Source organism: Venturia canescens, chromosome 10, assembly GCF_019457755.1.
Source record: "Venturia canescens isolate UGA chromosome 10, ASM1945775v1, whole genome shotgun sequence".
Classification (NCBI taxonomy): domain Eukaryota; kingdom Metazoa; phylum Arthropoda; class Insecta; order Hymenoptera; family Ichneumonidae; genus Venturia; species Venturia canescens.
Genome location: NC_057430.1, coordinates 14,197,656 through 14,218,818, shown reverse-complemented (window position 1 = coordinate 14,218,818; position 21,163 = coordinate 14,197,656). Strand labels below are relative to the sequence as shown.

Sequence of the window (21,163 nt, the reverse complement as noted above, 5' to 3'; positions counted from 1 at the left end):
GTACTCCAATTTGATTGCCTCGATAAACTTGATCCACGAGCCCATATAAACAGATAAAACGTAGGGATAAGAGAAGATTTGTATTTCGCGTTGGGAGAGCAAGCCTCGTGGAAGAATGAGAACGAGCGAATATACCGTAAGAAGAAACACGTAATTCCATATAAATAGAAACGAGAATAGAAAAATAAACAAACTGGCTTAGAGGATTTTCGTGTTATCGATCCTATCGGCTTTGATGATTCATCTCCATCGCTCTTGTACGAGACTCGAATTTTCCTCGTCAGTTACGTGTTCCTCAGGCTGGAGGTGCTCGAAATAATGCACTTCGAATAAATGGATTTACGGAGAAAACAAATCGAGGAAGTTCAATTTTTCCCAGCCGAAAACAAATGAGTCGAAAAACTCTAAAATTAATAAAATTCGAATGCATTAATAACAAAGCAGTTGAGTTATTAATTATGAAACGTTGATTTTTTGTTGTTTCAATTTAGTGGAATGCTTTCAGTATTACAGGAGCGAGATAATTCGACTTTTTTCACCTTTCCAACGTTTTTGACCAACGAATATAATCTCGGTGTACGACGAGAACGGAAGTGGCGAGGCGTTCGTGTTTTTTGCACCGCTGTTTCGCAACGCGATCGCGCGGTGCGTATGAAAATGGCGCGATAAGCAATTAGCTCGATGGCTCGTTTCACGTTTGTATTTTTTTTCGTCTCGTTCACTTTTTTCCATTTTGTTTTTTTTTATTACACTCGATCCGCGTCACTTTGAGCAAAGCTTCCACGAACGTGGCGCACAAAGGGGTCCTTACAAATGCAAATGGAGAACAGTTACGACACCGGTATCGGCGTCTCATCGTATTATCATTGCCGCGGAAGAATATGAACGTGTGCGATGCGAATTTATTTGTTCCAACGTCCCCCGTTATTACGCACTCGTTTGTTCTCCGCTGCGAGCCGATTTTTATCGGAAATTTGAAATCCAGTGATCGCGGGACCGGAAGAAATTATTTGCCGCAACGAATCGAACCGTCGCCGAGTCATCGAGTGGGATGCGCCGATGATCGCCCTTAATTCCAATCAACTCAATTACCACCAATTATCCTCGATTCGTGCCCTCCCCCTCTGAACAAACAATGAGCATCGAAAAAAAGACTGAACTCGATTGCGCTTTAATATTGATCGATCTCCCCTCATTTGTCAGTTGCAATGATGAATTCATTGTTTCTAAAGCCACTGCCGACACGAGTCAAGCTTCCGGTTGCTATCCGTTTTGTTATTATTCTCCAAGAGGAAATGGGCACGTCGCAAATCGACGAATAATCGTTTCGGAAAAGTACCAGCAGTGGCACTTCGCTCGTAATAAGTACAGTCGAGTTGAAAAAATTATTTTCCATAATCGCCAACGAAAGTTTGAGAAAACCCGGCGAATTAATTCGAAATGAAAACAAATTTATTGCAATATTTTTTGAGCTTATGACAAAAATATACTTTCGACACCAAAAACTCGCAATCGCGGTGGAAAATCAAACTTTTGGTCGTTACATTTTATTGATTTTTTAACATTCCAACGAAAGTTGGTGGAAAAAAGTCAAAAATTGTTTCTCCAACAAGAATATTCGACTTCCAAGAAAATCGGATTTCGAGTGGAAGAATATTGGAAAAAATATTGAGAAAAAATGATTTTTTTCAGGCGTCCCATGAATATTCATGGCGACTAGAATTTTGGACTTCCTGGAAGTAAATTTGTCACCGGACTCGATTACGTATCGCATAATCTCTATCTATGAACGAAAATGTAAATAAACATGTGAGTACGAGGTGGGTACATTGAAATGCCAGAGGCAGGACGACCGGTGCACGAAAGTGAGAGCTCGACTTGTCACACTATTTTCCTGTTCTAAACTCGACTCGTCCAACTTGCCACAAATAGAAACCCTTTTCTCCCCATTATTTTTATCCTTTTTCTCGCCCAAGGCGCGTTTAGAATTCCATTGAAGACAGATTGAAATGAAAGATCCACGGCCTCGACGTCGTAAATGTCTTCCGTGAACTCGTCCGTGCTTTTTGTCCCCCAGCCACCGCTGCTTCTCTTTTTATTTTATGTTTTTTTTTTATATACGTGTACGTAGTAAAATGAGATACAAATCGAAGAGGAACGATTCAACAATGGATAATTGTTTCGTACGGTTTTTCTTACCTTTGCTGACTTGACGATATCGTAATGGCCTTCCGGGAGCCTCGAGTCGTAAACACTGCTCGGTGTTGAGTTTTGTCGACTGCATTCAATGAAAAAGCAAAGAATAAATGTTGAAAAATAGATCATTCCTGTGCAATAACGAAACGTTTTTTTTTTATCGAGCACTTAAATTCAAGAACGAACAATCGCTTGACAAGTCGATTTCCTTTTTTTATCCCCCTATTGAAAACTGGATTCGATAATACCGCGGTTTCTACTTTTATTACAACTCCGAAATAGTGCTTTTAGCCACTCGTTTCGAATGTGCTCGAAAAACAATCTCGGAATCGATTCTCGATCACAATCGATCGACGGAATCGACGGCTCGAAGTCAATTGTTTTTTTTTTTTTTTTTTTTATCTACAATATAAATAAATTTGAAATAAGCGTGCTTAAGGATTCCAGTTTGGAAGTTAGCTCAAAACGATTTTGCGATGTATTTATCGTCGAAAAAATTGCGAACGTTTTGGTTCATGCAACGTTCAGTGTTTCACGAAAAATCTGATAATAAATCAAGCACTTGGAGAAATTGGCTTTTCATAATTTTCCAATGATAAAGACACCGAGCGAACAGTTTGGGAGAAAACGTTTAAGGAAAGAAAATAGTTGACCGAAAAGCAGTTTTCTAGAGCTCCTGATGCAGTGCGCGTTAGGCAAGGAGAATCGTTTACATTCTAGTGGGAATTGAGCGACGAAATCGAAAGTAACTGATGCGGGGGAAAAGTCGAGCCAGCGCCTAGGGTTGGGCTCGTAAAGCCCGGGAAAGGAAACATTAAAAAATATACAAATTAACGACTCACAGTACTGTTTCCGATCCATTGAGCTTCGGCGATTGGATTCCCGATCTGTGCGGCGTGCTCGAGTGAACCGGGGAGGGACCTTTGCTCTCCAAATTCGCTTTGGTACTGAAAAAAAAATGAAAACGAAACTCGTAAGAACGCGGAATAATTCGTAAATATTTTCGAACGAACCATCGAAAAGTCGAAACGGCTCCGAATCGTTTCAGCTATAATAAAACTCTTGCAAGAATCCGATGAAAAAGTCTCAGCACTTTTTCTCAACTCTATTCATTGAAAAAATGTGAAACGAAACTTCATGAACAGCATTTCAAAGGAAAAGCAGCTTTCCATCATCCGCAAACCTACTCAAAAATCAATGGATTAAAGAAGCACAAATAAACGTATGAAGTTAATGGATACGAGCAACAAGAAGGCTCGTTGGCGCTCGGCGGTATCAATAACAGCGTCAATGATTATTCAAACGGGACATGATCGATCGCAACGCGATCGGAGTCCCGTTTGGTCCTGCAGCACGAAGGATACACGCGTGTAAACATTTTCCAGCTCGTTATTACTGGAAAAAGGTTGCACTATGAGCTGTGCATGTGCGTTTGTCTGTACGAACGAATGTGTGTCCGGAGTGAACAAACCGGCCAGATTATGTGGAATTGTGAGTTACGCGATTTAATAACAGTTAAGTTCTTCTCGGGTGTTGAACAAGCCCGAAAGCCTGGAGGAAGAGCACTTCGCACGAGTCTTTTACGAGCTGCACGAATGTTTGGGTTTCGTATAAAATAGAGAAAAAATTATTTTCCTGTGATCATTCTATTCGTTAATTGTTTCTCGAGGTACTTTAAGTGATGATTTTCTCACTATTCTCATAAATTTCACGCCTTTTTGGTGGTTGATGCCATTAGAAAGGTTGGATACAGAAAAAGGCGATGAAGATATAAAAGAGCAAACGTGGGCCAACCAAAATACACAAACACAGAATAACTTGGAATGGTATCGAACGAGAAAATGTAAATTAGAGAAATTTGATGGTGGAATCGTCCTGGAATTGAAATTTTCGAATAAATCAAACTTTCCATTTCCTTCAATGCCTCGCACAAAAAGAAATTCAACCAAAAGCCGACGCCTCGGGAAATCTTTTGTTTCGAGACTTTCAGTTAACTTCCTTTTCTCCATTGATTTGTCCATCGAAAGTGAAAAAAATTTAAAAATCGTCGACTTTCTGTCGGGTCCGCCGGAACAGCCCCATCAAAAAGGCACGTTAATCGTGGATTTTATAGACGGCGATTATTTACCGGTTCGTCGAGGGTGTCGACGTGCCTGTTGAGCTTCTGCTCAGACTGCACGTGCTGCTGTGATGTTGTTTCCCATAAACCGGACGATTGTTAACGGACACGCTAACTCTTTCCGCGATCCGAAACCGCGGCACGGTTGGCTTGTGATACATCATTTTGTCACAGTCACGAAACGAAAAAGAAATAGAAAAAAAGAGTGCAAAATTCACGAGAAATAACAAGACGATGTGAAAACTGAAATTTTTTCTAACTTTTTAACACTCGATTCGAGCGGAGGTGCTTCGAACTTTGACTCCGCTTCGCTACGGCAGTTGACGACACTTTCCTCATTAATTTGACCCCGAGTCAAAAGTTCAAAGGTGACAAAATAATCGTTGGCTGAAGTTAACTTTGCAACACTCGCCGTTCGAGTTCAAAAGTCCGCCAGAACAATCACCGTTCAGTGTTATCGTAATCGCACAGTTTTTCAAACTCGTTTTTATCCCAAAAAATTCGAAAAAAAACTCGCACACTTTCTCACCGATGGAGACATCGATCGACGGTTTCGCACAATCCGAATTTCCGAGCCTGCATTTTGCAGCCGTTGAAAACAAAAAAATCGTCAATTCGATTTCCGACAATCAGTAGAAAGAAATGTTTTCAGAGCCACGTGAAGAAGCCCGCTTTGTTGCACTAATCCGAATGGAAAAACTAACCGAACCCCCGAAGAGCACTTGCACCGACTGATTATCGATTCGAGTAAATTTCCTTCGATCCAAACCACCGACAAAATAGACTAATAACTCCTCGTTGTTATTATTCGCGAGAACTAATGGTCACGTGTCGCAAGATCGTCGACGCGAACGTTGCAGTAGATTTCGAGCGACTGACGAGCGTCGAGGGCTCGACGTTAGAGAAACCCCCGCGCGAGTGAATCCTCTTCTTTCTCCCGTCCTCTCTCCCTCGAGAGAGAACATTTCAATGTAAAACTCCTCGCATCTCGCATCGAGTTCCAACAAAAGCGAAAGGAACGTCGAATTGTTCATACTTTCCGAGCTCGATCACAGGAACATTTGGTCGATCAAAAAAGCAAAGTTTCCAACGCAGAGAAGCTCTCGCATGAATGCACGAGCGAGAAGATTTGAATTTTAATTCGAATCGATTCACAGTCAGAAAATGTTTACACAAGGCTTTTCAAGTACTGATGCAATTGCGTATGTCAATTCTCTCTCTCTCTCTCTCTCTTCTCTCCGTTCTTCCTTGCCGGAGACCAAGCAACTCGAGTTCTCTGGTTAAACTAGCTTTTCAGTCTGCACAGTGCATTATATCGAGTAACGCGGGCGTATATAATCATTCCTTGTATATATATTAGACTCGAGCTGTGCGCCGCCGCGCCTTCTCGATCCGCGTCCCTTTCATAATGTGCGATCAAGCTGACGAGTTTTATTTTAAAATCGAATAAATTCAAATGAGACGAAGAATCTGCAGTGGCAGTTGAAAATCGTTTTTGTTTTTTTTTTTTTTTTATTACAGCTCGCGAAAGAACCTCGGAGAGGAATTTGAATTGGCGTTTTGAAAAAAGCAGACAAAACAAGCGATATACGATCGTGTTAATAGAGAGATTCGCGTCTGTGGGAGTTAACTTTTGATAAATTTCATCCGCCAATTAGAGCTTTCGTATTAATTGTGCTAACTCCGATTCCATTTGCATTTCCCTCGGCCTTGAAAACGTCAGCTGTTCGCGTCGAGACAGTCGAATGCATCGGAACAGCTGTGACACTCGCAGCTTCGCAAAAAATCTCAGCGGTACGAGGCGCTCCGACACACGATCGTTGATGAATGAAAATTTTTCGAAAAATCTAATAAAGTTATGAAATTGTGCGGAATTTTGTCATCAGAGATTCGTTGGAGCATCAAAGTTCGTTAGATTTTGTGCATTTTATTGTACATTTTATAGATTGTGGAAGGGCGGGCTTTTTGGCGGGATGTTAATGTCGAAACTGCTTGGTAAGAAAGGCTCAAATGATTTGAGATTTGATACGAAAATGGGGGAGAAAGACTTTTTGATGATTAGGCTCGTCGAGCGTCCAGCAGCTGTCGCAGATTCCGGGAGAAATGACCGCCGCGTGCTACTCCTTCCGTTATTCCTGCCTGTGCATTAAGCGATACCGAGACCCGAGTCTATATCCGTGAAACATTTCATCGTTTAGCTTCGCATCAGCGAAATGTTTCGTGTGACCGAAAAGGTGCGAGATCGCAGTTGAAAAAAGTGGGAAAAAAATTGAACGTAATTGTACAGCTGCGATATTTCGTGGAGCGTTCGATTCGCGTTATTGCCGGGAGAAAAGTTTCTAGAAAAATCATTCGATTTGAGGAGGCTTTGACTTTTGACAACGGAGGAGAAAAACTTTGACACATTTTTCAAAAAATATGCACCGCCGCGCGTGTGTTTCCGACGAAACACAAACGCCTTCGTTTTTCTTCGGATCTCGTTCTGCGGCCAGAGACCCGATTCATCGACCCCCCAGGCCGTAAGACTCGATCCACATTACACAGAAACTCAGAGCCATGCGCGCACGTGAACACAAACGTTCTGTGGTCTCGAGCCTTTCAACACACGTCTGAGCATGGAGGAATGCGATTGGCAGAAAAAGACTGTCTATGAGTTCGAACGAGCACAAATTCAAGGAAATCGCGATTGACCGAATTATTAAGTAAACTCTCTCTCTCTCTCTCTCTCTCTCTCTCTCTCTCTCTCTCTCTCTCTCTCTCTCTCTCTATTCGTATACCGATCATTTCTATCAGCCTTTTTTTCTTCCTTTTTTTTCTCCCAAGCACCAGCTGTTGAAACACACTCGACAACTCGGAATATCACTTTTCTCGCTTTTATTATGCGAACTCGCGAAACTTCGAATGAAATGAGCGACTGCTCGCGATATCAATAGCCAACGCTGCGAAATTCGTTATTTTTTTCACCGACGAAACAAAGCTACGCTTGTTACACTAACCAAGAACAAATTTCTATATTTCAACGAATAACGAGCAAGGAAGAAAAGAATTTTAACAAATGCCCTCGTACTATTTAACTTGGATTACTTGAAAAATAAAATGAATTTCAATAATTTTACGACGCAATTTATTCAATCGTCGAACAAATTGAATATTCAATAGTCGAATTCATTGAATAATTTAATAAATATAATTTGAATGAAAATTTTAATAGAATTTAGATAAAGTTTAATGAAATTTAAATCAATTTCATTTGAATCGAAATAAAATGGAAAATGAAACTATAAAAATTGATATCGATTGAGTTTTTTAATCTTCTTTTTTTTACAGTGGCCTAAACTTTCGATCTCGAACGAAAGAGTCTTTGTTTGCGGCGTCGTTCGAAGCGCCGAATATATCAAGTAACGCGTCCGATGTACCAATAAGATTGAGAGGAAACGAGGTTGCCATAATGGTCACCACATTTCGTTGTGTCTGCGCTCGGGATCCTGTATTTCCGGTATCCGGTCACGGTCGTCGAGCGTCAATAACATCGCCATTTTTAAATCGATCGGCGTCAACGAACCGTGAATCATCGTGAGGGCATTCGCAATCATTTATTTCTTATCAAAAGTTCAATATTTTATGAATTTACAAACGAAATGATTTATTGGGGAGGCGTTCAGCTGCGGGATTATTGTGAAAAAATGCGGAAAAATGAGTCACGATGAGCAGTAGTGAAGTCAACAAAATAGTTCACACGCTGGAACGAAATTTTTTGATAAAATTACAGGAAAAACGAGACTGGACGAAAAAACGAGCGAAAAAAGCAACGAACGGAGGCGCAAGGGTCACAACACACGAATGTGAAAAGCATGAAAAGGTTCGCTTTCACATCCCGTCCGTCTCATGTATCGCGCCAGCCGGATGGACGAACTCCGAGTTCATCGTGCGACGCGAGACGAATGGAAAAAATAAACATTAATTCCGCGCACGTGAACTTGAGATCCAACATTCGTATTTTCACATGCGTGGATCCGATCGAGAGAGACGCGATCGCTGCTGATCCAAATGCGTACGTTTTGTAGCAAGACCCAAAAAAAAACTGCGGCCTCGAAGAGGTTACTGATCGAAAAGCATGTTCGATCGCAATTCGTCGCATTAGAATAACGAAAAAATGTGTTATGTGACGACGAGGAAGCGAGAGACCAGAAAAAGGTACCAACTTTCGATGGAATTCCGTAATCAAACAAAAGTAAAAATCATTTCTCACGTTTCTTTCTTTCTTTCATACGCGAGAAGCGAAGAATCTCAAGACGAGTTATTCCAATCGGCGCCAACTTGAGGCGTCTAGACTCAACGGATGCGCTATTCTCGTACGAAAGGATTTAAAACCATAACAAGCGTGTCCCCCTTTGAATTAATATTTTTAAACATATATTCTTGTCTCGGAGTTGATTTTTCGGGAAGAATTTAGGGCTTTGAACGAGCGGAGAGACCGGAAGCGTAAATAACGAAGAGGCTCGACGCACGTGCTCGATTTTAAGAGACAAAGCGAAAACTCACTTCGCCGAATGGTTTATTTCGTTTTGAGGAGTTTCTGCAGATTCGAACGATTTTCAATCGTATTTATCGAAGGACGAAGAATGTGAAGTTTCGACAGGAAGACCAACTTTTCGAACTCTTTTATATCGAAAATTCAATTATTTTATGACTTTTTTCCCAAAAAGCTCATCAAGCGACGCCGGAATGAGCGCACCTGCATCATCCTCGTGGCGCCATCATCCGAACGGGGCCTCAAGCATAGTTCTTAGCGAGTTTTAATGCTACTTTACCGGTTGGTTTAATGAATTTTCATTCTCATGAGTGCTCAGGCTTACTCCCTATCAAAATAATCGTTCTGCAAAAAAATGAAGCGGTTCACAACGCAACTTGTTTCGCAATTTAGTCTCGTATTAAAAAAGAATCTTTCGAACTATGCTCGATTCGATTTTTTGGCTCTCATTTTCCAGTGTAATTAAAAAAAATTGAATTCAAATTGTTTGAATCGAGTAAAATGCTATGGAGAAACAGTAGTTTTAAGAAAACTGAATTTTCACAATCGAAATTGTACGAAGGATTAAAATATTGGAACAGTGAGAAAAGCTTCACTGACAGTTGCTGCTTAATTCTTGAATCTTCAGTCATTTTTTCCACTGCATATATTTTGTATTTTTTAAATACTTGTGAATAAACAAAAGTCGAGCTTAATATTTGTTAGTTTTGGTATTAACACGAATTCAAGTTTTTCTCTCTTTTAGTAATTTAAGTTTTTCCCTCCCTCGGCGAGAATTTTTCTGAAATGTGAAAAACGCTAATGAATCTAATCTCCATCCCGAATCAGCAACATTTTCAAGTTATACAATAAATTCGTTATCGTCTACAGATGAATTTGAATTGAACGGAAAAATTGAAATTCATTGAGATTTGCTCAAGTGTGCTAGCACGTCAGCATGAATAAATGTGAAAAAAGTTCACGGCTTCGTAATAAGTCACATTGGAGAATAGTCAACTGTCAAAATATACAGAATAGTAAAGAAGAAAACCAAACAATTGAGTAATCGATAAAATGAGCGCGTGTTGGGCTCCGTTCTAAACAATCGATTTCATCTCGTATCTCAAGGTCTTTCAATCGATCATTCAATTCGATTTACTCGGAAATCCAAAATAAAAAAATTTCCAATACTCGTATCCTTCACAGTGGATTCAGCAACTCGACCCCCAGGCCCTTTCCAAAAATCCTTCTGCTGTGTTCTATAGCAGAAACACACCCTCGAGAGCATAGCACTCGCCGAAGGCACAGGGAAACTGCAGAAAACCTTGCCGATACAGCGGTTATTTGAGTTTTAATAATAATTATTAAAATCACTGAAATACGCTCAAATCGCGAGGGCAGAAGCAGGAATAATTGAGAGACACCATAGGATGGAATTGGGCAATGTTTAGTCATGATGACATTGAACGTGATCGCAAACGTTAGATAAGATAGTGGCACATCGTGTTCGCGCAAGGTTTTGACTGTTTTTCACTTGAACAAATTGAATCGATTCCATATAAAAACCTCGATCTTGGTGATATAGCAGTCACTATTAGGCAACCTAAAAGATGAAATTTTTCATTCTTTCGTGTCTCCTCGTCGCTGGTTTTGGTAAGCATACACCGACATCGAAAAGTTTTTTTCAAAGTTCTACAAGGTAAAAAATGCTGTCTAATTCTTTTGAACTGTTTTTAATTAAAATGATTTCCGGAAAATTATTGCAGCGAGCGAGAAGGCTTCGAGAAGAACTCCGAGGCTCCGCGATTTGGATCCGAAACTACTTTCAGGTAGCACGCTTTCGTTTTTTCTTCAGAAATGTTCCTTTTCAAATCATATTTTGATGCAATTATCAAGCTTTGCAAGCCGTCTGTCGATCCTCATAAACCAATGACGAGGACCGTTTTCCAGGCTTCTTGGGCATTGACGATGAAACTCAAAATGATCCGGCGGACCGATGGGAAAAGGAACGAAAATATTTCGTACCAGGCCTCAAAATCATCGATGACCAGAAGAATTCGGTTGAATTATCACTGTCACCAAAACCGCTGACGAATGAGCCTCGTACTTTTTTTGGTGGCGAAACGATTTTTTATTTGTACAATAACAATCATACGAATTCACCTGAAAAATTTCAACCAGATTCGTTAGAAAATATCAAATTCGATGCAAGTATTCCGACTGTATTTATAACCCATGGATGGATGAACAGCGCTCAAAGTCGAGCATGTACCCTAGTTCGTGATGGTAAGTTTTGACGAAACGTTAAAAAAGTAATCTCCTACGACTTGAAGGAAAATTGAACGATTGAAGAATCTCCAGGAATATTTTTTTACAGCTTATTTGATAAAGGGCGGTTTCAACGTGGTCGTCGTCGATTGGAGCTCCACATCAAAAAATCTTTACGAAATTTCGGTATCCCAAGTTCATGACGTTGGCACTGAAGTTGCTAACGTAATATCCGGACTCGAAAGGGCCGGATACTTGAAAATCGAAGACACTCTACTCGTTGGTCATTCTCTGGGTGCTCATGTCATGGGAATCGCTGGTCACGCGCTCGACGCTCGCATAAAAGGAATTTTCGGTAATTTCAAAAAAATCCCTTTTCTCTCGGGATCAGGTTGACTCGCTGTCACTTCTCCATCTAATATTTCAATGGATATTTCTAGGACTTGACCCAGCACTGCCGTTGTTCAGATTTGCTCCTCCCGGCTGGAGGATCTCTGAAGAATCTGCGCAGTACGTTGAAGTGATTCACACGAACGGAGGCATCCTGGGCTCGTACGTGGAGCAAGGTCACGCAGATTTTTACGTCCATGGTGGCATCCAGCAGCCTGATTGTTCTTTCAATATCGCCTGTTCGCACGATCGAGCCTTCGAATTATACGCGGAATCAATAAACTCGAGAGTCCCTTTCTTGGGACAAGAATGCATCGGGCATTTGGACTTTACAGTGGACTTATGCGAGGGCGAGTACGCTGTGGCTATGGGCGGAGCCGAAACCAACAGATCGGTCGAAGGTGTTTTCCTGGTGCCCACGAATACTGGGCCACCGTACGCGTTGGGCGCCTCAAACGTCGAGTCAATATTGAAATTATTTTCTCTTGAGCCACTATATAAATTCATGAAGTCTGCTATGGAATTGCTTTTCGGGTGAAAATACTCGAGTTGATAAAAAAAATTAAGGTTTTACTTCGGCCAGTGTCAAGGACCACTGTTCAACGTTTGTGGTACGTCACGAAAAACGAAGATTAAAGGGAAGAATAATTGTTGTTAGTGAAAATCTAAGCTCCTGCGAAGAAACAAAATATTGAGGGAAAGATTGAATAAATTGAATAAAAAGCAGCCAGTAGAGTCGACAAGGAAAATTTTGAAACGAGCGATAACAAGGCAGTAAAGAGAATTATAGAAAAATAATTAGAAATATGAAAATTGGAAAGAAAGAATTTTTGAAAAAACTCACCCGTCGTTTTGTAATCTATTGTCAGCGATCTGCGTCGTAGTCAAAGGAGCAGACAATTGACGAACGAGTTCATCCCGTTCTCGTTCTTTTTGCTGGATCGTTTCCTGGAGTCGTTGCTTTTGTTTTTGGTATTCCTTGCACAAGTCGCCGTTGTAACTTTGCTCGAGGGGTTCACCGGAGAGAGCGGTTGATCGTGGGGGAACGGGGGTCGGTTCCGGTATTTTGGCAGCGATCCCCGTTGGCTTGTCCGCGAGGGAATCTCGCCGGGAACTTCGCGCGGTCGAGGGAGCCGGGGATTCGCGACCTGGCAATCGACGCTCGGGCGTCGAAGCTGCCGATGGATCTGCCTTGAGACCTGAACAGACAAAAAGTGAGGCTTACCAAACGGTCAAACAAATTCGTCAAACAAAAATGATGGAATTTTGTCGCTCCCAGTATCTGTAGGATCGAAAGAGCTTGTCAAAGTGTTGCGAACTCACCATCCGGGCTCTTGGATTGTCCTCTCGTTCTCGGGGGAGCTTTAGGTTGTGCGGCAGCAGCACTGATGGTTTCCTGAATGGATGGTAATTGTTGGAACTCGGCGTAGCTCGAGCTCAAAAAGACGTCGCCTTCGTTTTCGAAGAGTCGGTCGACGCTGGTGTTCATGAGTTTGTTATTTTTGAAGCCGGTCAGATGGAAGCTGGCGAAGGACGATCGAGACATTGGATTTATGTCGCCGGTGGAAAGTGCCATGAGAGCGGCAGAAGGTAGAACAGTATTTTTAGGTCCGGGGCTGCGGGGGCCCAGGCCAGCTTCGAGGGCCGGTACGAGGCTCCGAGACATCATATCGGCGGCTGACCTTGGCCTCGTGAAGGGCATAGCACTATGGGGGAAGGTCTTTGGTTTTATGGGAGTGATGAGCATGTGTTCGGTCCAGGAAGTTTCGAGGGAGGGCTTTTCGAGCCTCTCGACATCGACGTTGAGAGTCCGTTGAGCAAAGGGCACAGCGAATGTTTCCGGTGGAATGCTCTGCAGCCAGGAGAGCAGGCTGAGGTCCGAATCGCTGAAGCCGACGGAGCCATCGAGCAGCCTCGAAAAGCTCATTTCCACCTGCTCAGACTCCTTCGAACCGGTCGCTTTGGCTTGGCAATAATTAACGCAGGATTCGTACAGTATTCCTTTGATTATGAGCTGTATGAGGCGGTCGTTCTTCGCAGAACTCGGCGGGTTTCCAGGCTCCGAGGATTTACGATCCCCCGGCAAAAACTTCTCGACGAGCGGATGCACCTCCCGGAAACATTGGACTCTGGCGTTGCTCGGGTTCCAATCTTTGTACTGCAGGTGATCGGTCAATCTTGGCAACGTCAGGAGTAGACACAGAGAACTGTACTCGTCTTTCGTTGGCGCTACTTTTTCAAGGTCACTCAGTACCTTGACAACCTCTTCGACCGCGTTGTCAACGCTCCCGTTCGTACCGGCCACGATCAAATTCGCCTCGGATTTAATGCACAAGAGCTCTACGTATTTGTGCCGCAGTATCGAATACGTGAATTTTCTCATCTCGAAATCCGGCAACGCCTCCAACGGCTGGATAAACTCTAACACGTCGTCCCATTGTCCGTCCAATATCAACTGACGCAAAAACAACACGTCGTCGCTGTACTGACCGTTTATAACACCGGTCTCACGCTCCAGGGACAACTGCGAAATGTGGAGATCACGACCGTGAAGAAACTCGAGAGTCAACCTCACCACGTCCTCCTCCCGCAGCGTCAAGTGCGCCGCCGGCATCACGTAACGGATACGCAACCTTGGAACAACAAAAATTCGATCATTCAAAGTTTCGAATTTACTAATTTCGTTTAAATCCGAATTTACAAATGCGAATAAACGCGGGCACAATTTTTAGAGAAATTTATTTTTTTTTTTTAATACATACATTCATTAATAAAAATAAAATGAATAAATTGAAAAAAATTATGATAAGTTTTGAATCTCCATTTTTCTGGATCAACTCGTTTGGCAGCCCTTGGCCTTTAAGGAGGGTCGATCACGAAATAAAAATAATCAGAATTTGATCAAATTTCGTGACAACATTCTTTGGCATCAAGTACACGAATACAATTTTTTTCAAATTTTTTTACCACATGGTTATCGCATAACTATGAGCGTTAAATCGAAGTTCTTATTCACGAGATGTATAACTGTAGATATGTAAACTCTATGCTTATACGCGTGAACTTTAGTTCAATTACTCGAGAGCTGTGTGGTAGGAAAATCTAAAAAAATTTATATCGTTTTATATATTTTTAAAGAATACATTTACCAAATTTTATTAAATTCTTATCATTTAGCCTGGCAACATTGTATCGTCGCGATCCACCCTCCTTAAATGAATTTTTTTTCTGTGGCAATTGTTGGCCGAACTGCAATAGTTCATTTGCACTGGTAATTATTGGTGCGACCGTTGAAATTGAGATTGAAAAATTTGATGAAAAAAATGCATTGAATTAGAGTAGAGGAATGAGAATTTGTGAAACGATTCCGAAGTGTTTCGTGCCACCGAAAACAATGGACGCAGCAAAAATGCATCGTTGCATTCTATAAAAAATTGCGAAACGATGAAAAACTGAATTTGACCCAATTAGCGTCGATGTAAAGCGAGGATGAACGTGAATTGAAATTCTTTTTCGTGTTGACATAGCGCTCGAATCGTTGGGACAAAAAGTAATAAAATTCTGAGGTTTCAAAGCTTGTTTCAACAGAATATTCGATCAAATACGATAACGATGAGTCAAAAGTAGCAGCGCCGACTCCATTCATTTACCACGCACATAATTTACGTCAGAATTTTTAAATTGGAACGCAAAGTTTCGTTATTGCATTCAGCGCGCAGCCAGCGAATGTTTCGTCGCGTTCGACGAAGCCTTCGAACTCGCTGACGCGATTTTTATTCCCCTTTCTTTTTCTCTCACTAAAACTAACACAAATATTCGACGACGAGAATCCCAGTGGGAGAATGAACGCGGAAATGAGACAGAGAAAAACTGAGAAAATAGCTTAAAAGTTTCGCGCGAAATGCTGCGAGACCCTTTTACGTATTCAATGGAGAAACAAATCCGGATCTGACGGATCGATGGAGACAGCACTTCGCCAGAGTTAAACAGACCTTGGAGAACTCCCTTAAAGGGATTCCCTCCGTCCGTTATTTCTCCGACATCCTTATTCCTTGATCTGAGCTCACTGTCTCGTCAGACTTTCAATCGACTCTTACTCAGCCTAATTTACATTCGAAAACCAATCTTTTATCTATTCTCAGATAAAACGGAATAGATGAAAAAAACGAGGTTTTCTTAAAGCTATTAAAAATTGTTTCTACGATATTTTTTGAATGAGACGATTTTCGAGGTATTTAAAAATACTTTTTCTGACTTTTCAGCGTACTTTTTAGTGATTTTTTAAAGATACTGCCATTTTGGCCATTGGAATAGTTCTCATACTTCGAAGAAAATTTTAAGGTATTGCAAATCGAAGGAAAATGCTTATTCGGAAGTTCGCAACCTTACGAAAGTAGCGACTGGCAGTCAGCATTTTTGTCCAGTTGAACGACTCTCGACGTAGAAGCTCCTTCGTCGATCAGTCTTGTTCCAGCGATTGAACTCTTCAGTCAAAAAATAACGATGGAGCTCATACAACGCGCAACGGTAAGTCCGTTTCCACTGATAATTGTTATTAATTATTTATCGATACAAAATGCGTAAACGCATAAATGAAATTCAACAACATTTGGTCGAAAAAACGATTCAAATGTCGTGTCGAATATTTAAATACTTTCAATAATTTTATTTATATATCAAGAAAATAAAATGATGTCGATTCGCGATACAATTACCCGAAATAATGGATCAAAACATCCTTCTTAATTGAAGAAGTTGAAATGAGGCAAAATTTTTTTTCCACTCGAATATAAGGCAGTGTGAAATTTGAATCTTTGCACTCCAATAATTTCCGGCCATCCTCACTTCACCCCACTCGACAGATGTGTGTAGAAATTCTAATTAATTTTCATCCATTGTCACAGTTTGTCAATTTTCTTTAAATTATTCTGATTTTTTGTATTTATTTGATGATTGAATATGGTAATTTATAGATCATTTTGTTTTCGTTTAGTTGGCTTGGACACTGGTCGTCTCGGTTGCCATCGTGTCGTCGAATGGAGACATACTGATAAACTCTGACGAGGCCCGGCCGAGTTCGAGGCTCGAAAATGATCCGACACCATCTCACGAAAACGTGAAAATTGAGGATCGGAATATTCCTCAGTACAAACGGCCCAACGGCATAATCGTTCAGCCCGGATACGAAGCAAACTCGAAGTCGATGAATTCTCAGTCGAATAAGCCTAACAGCATGAATCATCGGAGCGGTTACGGGGGGAATTCCAAAATAAAAAATCGGCAGGTGAGCTTTCCTGTGCGGCCCAGTGCTGCAGGAGTTGACGTTCCGAAATCGGAAATTCCAAATTCCCCGAACAGCATAATTCCATCAAACCAAAGTGCCAAATCCGGCAGCCCCCCATACTTCACTCCCAACATCACCGTTGGACATCTAAAGAACCAAAGTTTTAGGAATCCTCAGTCGAATCCGCTCCACAACTTCCCTGCTCAACCTGCCACAGCGCAGAATCCCCAGAATCCGGCTCCGCAGCCCAGTCCCTCGAACCCAATAATCCTTCGACCCGGCTACGACCGACCTGAGGCCAGAATCGGAATGCCACGTCCGCAATCCCCCGGCAACATCGTCATCCAGCCTGGTTACCATCTGCCGGTCCAGCCCGGCTACCAACAGATTTATGGGACCGAGAATCCTCAGGCAGTTTCAACGAGGAGAATCCTCGTTCAACCTGGTTACGGTTCGTATGTCGGGAGAGCCCAATCCGTTCCTCCGCGTCCCGCCGGAGTCGAACCCAGCAGCGCCCAAAGCGTCGAGATTCAAAGCGAGCAGCCGAGGCCAGCATCCAACGTCCGTTTCCAAGTGGGCCAGGATGGAAATCCTAAAATTCAAAATCCACAGGCGGCGCCCCCCAAAAACATAGTGCTTCAGGCGACGTACGGGCGACCAGTTTGGGTCGGGATCCCTCAACAGACGATAATCCCAGCGGCCCAAACCGTTTACGTTGAAAGTTTCAACCACGGAAAGCCCGAAAGCGAATTGCCCCAGAGTGCGGTAGTTCGACCGAAGTACGGCCCGAGCTACTGGGTCGGGATCCCCCAGTACAATCCCGTTTACAAAGAAAGTTCTAGGCACGGTGTTCCGGAATACGACCCCACCAAGGTCATAGCAATTCTGCCCGGCTACGGCCAGAATGCGGGTGCTCAAACCCCTCAATCGAATTCCTCCATCAGCAGAGTCGAACCTCCGCAAAACATAATCGTTCAACCGAGGAAGGGCCAAAATTATTGGCTCGGAATCCCGCAGTTGAATTCTCCCAACAACCTGGCCGTCCAACCGGGAAATGAGCAGAACGTCGAGGTCGTTGATCCCCAGCCAAGTCCGCCTGCCAGCACTCCTGTTCAACCTGGCAATCAACAGAACGCCAGAGGACGACCTTCTCCTTCGATAATCAACATTTCCTTCCTACGTGGCTACGATCAAGGGAACTTGAGAGCCGAAAATCCCCAGGAGATTCTTCCTGGAAGCGTTCTTCAGTCGGACCCCAACATCCCCGCCCAATCCGGCACGAACTTCGTAGTTCAACCCAGCGACGTTCAACCAAATTCCAGGTATGAAGTTCCCCAGATGATCGCCCCGGACGAATTTCCTACCCTACCTGGTCCAGTCCAACCGACGCCCGGAGCCCAAAACGCCCAGTCGAATCCACCGGGCAGCGTCATAGCAGAACCTGCCAACGGAGAGTCCGCTCCCCTCGTTGGACATGCGCACTCGTACGTTCCCATAAACCTCAGACCCCCAATTGGATTCGATCGAATACCATTATCGAGCAACCCGGCGATACAATCGGCCAGGAACATCAACTTTTTACCTGCCCACGGGAAACCAATTCTCAAGGTCATAGCTACGAAGAGTACGCCTCCCAGAGAAGTCCTGGTTCAACCGGGTTACGGACAACTTCAATGTCATCTGAAGTTCATCCCACAAGGGAATTTCGTGCCGAGTCCTCCAAGAGATCCGACCTTGGAAGCCGAACTCCAACGCAACAGAGACCTCCAAGAGCTGGTGTTGAATCAGTTATACGTCCTGGAGAATCAAACTCGTCCTGACGAGGAAGCAGCGCGTCGTGGACCTCCTCCTTTCATTTCAGACACATCTTCGCATACCTTCACTCGGCATGGAGCGAAAGGTTTGAAAAAGAAGAAGTTCGGATGGAGAACGGCGCCGACGTTTTTGCGAGCCACCCCGGCTGCCCCGTGCGTGAGTATCATTCAACGAGTTTTCCAATTCACCGAGTTTCTCACAATCACAATCGTGAATCCACCTCTAAATTGGCGTCTCGGGAAATTCCAAAGACAAATGTAAACGTTTTCAAATTTTGCACAGACAGAAAGAAGCCAATATGCCCGCTCCATCGGACCTGATTCTGGATGCAGTGGGCCTGAGTTGCCCCAAATGCGGATTACTAGCGAAGCCGCGTCCATAAGTCAAAAGAACGTTAGCGAGGTCGTCGATTCACTGAAGCCAGAAGTCAACCCAGTCATCAATTCTTATGGTGAGTAGTAATTATTTCTTTCGACGAACTTTTGCATCTTTCGACATCTTGAAAACTTTTTTTCTCACGATTTTTGCAGTCGGTCCAGCACTCGACGCGATTCGATCTCGTCATCAGCAGCGAAACAACAGCAACGCAACCACAGTCATAACAACGCGCATTGTCGATGCAGCAAAAGGCTTTGAGAAAAAAATCTCGGACGCCGTAACACCGCTGCTGGGGAACCAAGGAAATCAAGCACCACCGAAGAATCCTAACGACTCGCAGAATCCTCAGGTAGGGAACCTCCATGGGGCCGATGGGAGTGAAAAAATGATGGAAAATAATACAGAAAAGAGTGGATCAAATCGTACCAAAAGTACAAAATTTCGCTAAATTGTGGTCTCGCCATAATTTTGCGAGACTTTCCTTAACTTTTAAAATCTCAAATATTGATCGCAGAAAAATCTTTTTCAGACAAATCCGCCGAATGTACCCGGCACCGATTATCGAGGAGCCTTCGACCTCCAACGACCGGAAAACAAAGAAAAATTCGGTGGCCTCCCCATGACCAGTAACCCCGGCGCTGTGGTCAATTTCGTCGACGAATATGGTCGCAAAATTGTGGGAACTGTCCCCACAGCCTTCAACGCTGCTATCGGTAACTCCAACGCCTATCTCAAGGCTTTTTACGACAATTTGAAAGGAATGGTTCACTGACGACCTCGTTACTCGCTTCGATTGTAATTAGCTCAAAACAATAGAAAGTTCCACCGCGATCGATATTCTTCATTAATTTATCCAACTCATTTATTCGCTTTTTTATAGTTTATTTATTTTCTCAATATTTATTGTGCGCATTATTTCTTAACGTTGTGAATGATTCTATTAGGATATTTAATTTATAATTTATTCCATTTGCTGCTGCGATCCAACGACCTCGATGTATTTTGCACTTAATTCAAGTTAATAATTGTCATTAAATTATAATTATAATTATTTTGTCATTGTTAAATTCAATTGAAATGATGAAACTACGTGAAATATTTTAATAATTGAGTTTTCTTAAATTCGGTAAAAAAAATCCTCGATTACGCAATTTTGGGAGATTTTTAGAGCTCAAAAAAAAATCAGAAACTTTATTAAGCTTCGTTCTGCAGATGCGGCGTAAGTTCAATCGAATCGATGAAAATAATCAATTGACCAAAGTATTGTGAATTTGTGAGTGAATTTTCAGGAATTTCATATTTATTATGCGTAAATAAAAAAAAAAAAAAAAAAAAATCAACATTCAGAATCGAGTTGTTCATTTTCACTGGGTACGTTCAATTTCTTTCAGTTTTTTGTTTCTAAATCATTCACAAAACTTCGATTTCCATGAAACGAAACAAGATTCGTCTCCGAAATTTGGTACACCTGACGTAAATACGTGCGGACGTGCGATCGCCGAAGAAAATTTGATTCTCGATAATTAGTCGTGAACGTTAATTGAACGAATCGGTCGAGGCCCGAGGATTCACACGAGCGGGGGAGAAAGCACGAGCCGGCGCCGAGCGAAGGGTAAATATGGCGATTGAGCAATTTGATAAAACGCCTACGGCTCCGTAGTTAACTGCACATTCGATAAATCAGTCGTCAGACGTACGGAGGAACCGAAATTGGGCAGGGAAGTTGGCGCCCCGAGGGTTGGCGCAGCTCGGGAAAATGATTCATTGAAAAAAGCGTTGAAAAAGTGTTTTTCCAACGAGAAAAATCACGAATATAAGATCACATTGAATCGTTCAAAACTATACTTCAAGTAAAAACGTCGAATTGAGCTTCAAGTTTGAGACGTTTTTCCAATATTTCTCGGGCCAAAAGACTGCGAGACTCCGACGGAGAAATCCAGTCTCGCGATACGAAAAAACAAGGAAACTGCGCACTATATTTTCGAAAATTCATTTTTTTTCACTAGACTGTGTAACATTGAGTTTCAATGGAGGCTGAAGGCGATAGGCAAAAGGGAGTCATTAGCCGACGTTGATGGTCGCATTCAAGCAGCCAGCAGGGACCTTTGACCCTTTTAGGGAAAACCGCGGCTCTGCTGCTAAAGCTCGACTCGTGTGAAGCAGCGTCGAAGAGGAGGAGAGAGAAACGTCGCGGAAGCTACGA

At 42.6% G+C, this 21,163-nt stretch overlaps 2 protein-coding genes and 1 long non-coding RNA gene across 5 annotated transcripts in view; 2 read left to right on the top strand and 1 right to left on the bottom strand.

Moving 5' to 3' along the window:
- Nucleotides 1-21,163, bottom strand: part of LOC122417546 (WD repeat-containing protein 47) — a 61,631-nt gene that overhangs the window by 34,797 nt on the left and 5,671 nt on the right. For all 3 annotated transcript variants that reach the window (XM_043431110.1, XM_043431111.1, XM_043431112.1), the window contains exons 2-5: nt 12,807-14,116; nt 12,328-12,682; nt 3,039-3,143; nt 2,200-2,278 (exon numbers count right to left, since the gene is read on the bottom strand). In XM_043431110.1, the coding sequence (XP_043287045.1) occupies nt 2,200-2,278; nt 3,039-3,143; nt 12,328-12,682; nt 12,807-14,116 (1,849 nt within the window). The remainder of the gene's footprint in view (nt 1-2,199; nt 2,279-3,038; nt 3,144-12,327; nt 12,683-12,806; nt 14,117-21,163) is intronic.
- Nucleotides 5,647-9,531, top strand: LOC122417553 (uncharacterized). Its single transcript, XR_006262310.1, has 3 exons — nt 5,647-7,017; nt 7,643-7,888; nt 8,085-9,531. It is a non-coding gene; the product is annotated as an uncharacterized lncRNA (long non-coding RNA).
- On the top strand, nt 18,603-20,280 carry LOC122417550 (uncharacterized). Its single transcript, XM_043431116.1, has 4 exons — nt 18,603-18,738; nt 18,869-19,033; nt 19,113-19,309; nt 19,490-20,280. Exons 1-4 carry the CDS (start codon nt 18,690-18,692, stop codon nt 19,730-19,732), a joined length of 654 nt encoding a protein of 217 aa, XP_043287051.1. The 5' UTR covers nt 18,603-18,689; the 3' UTR covers nt 19,733-20,280.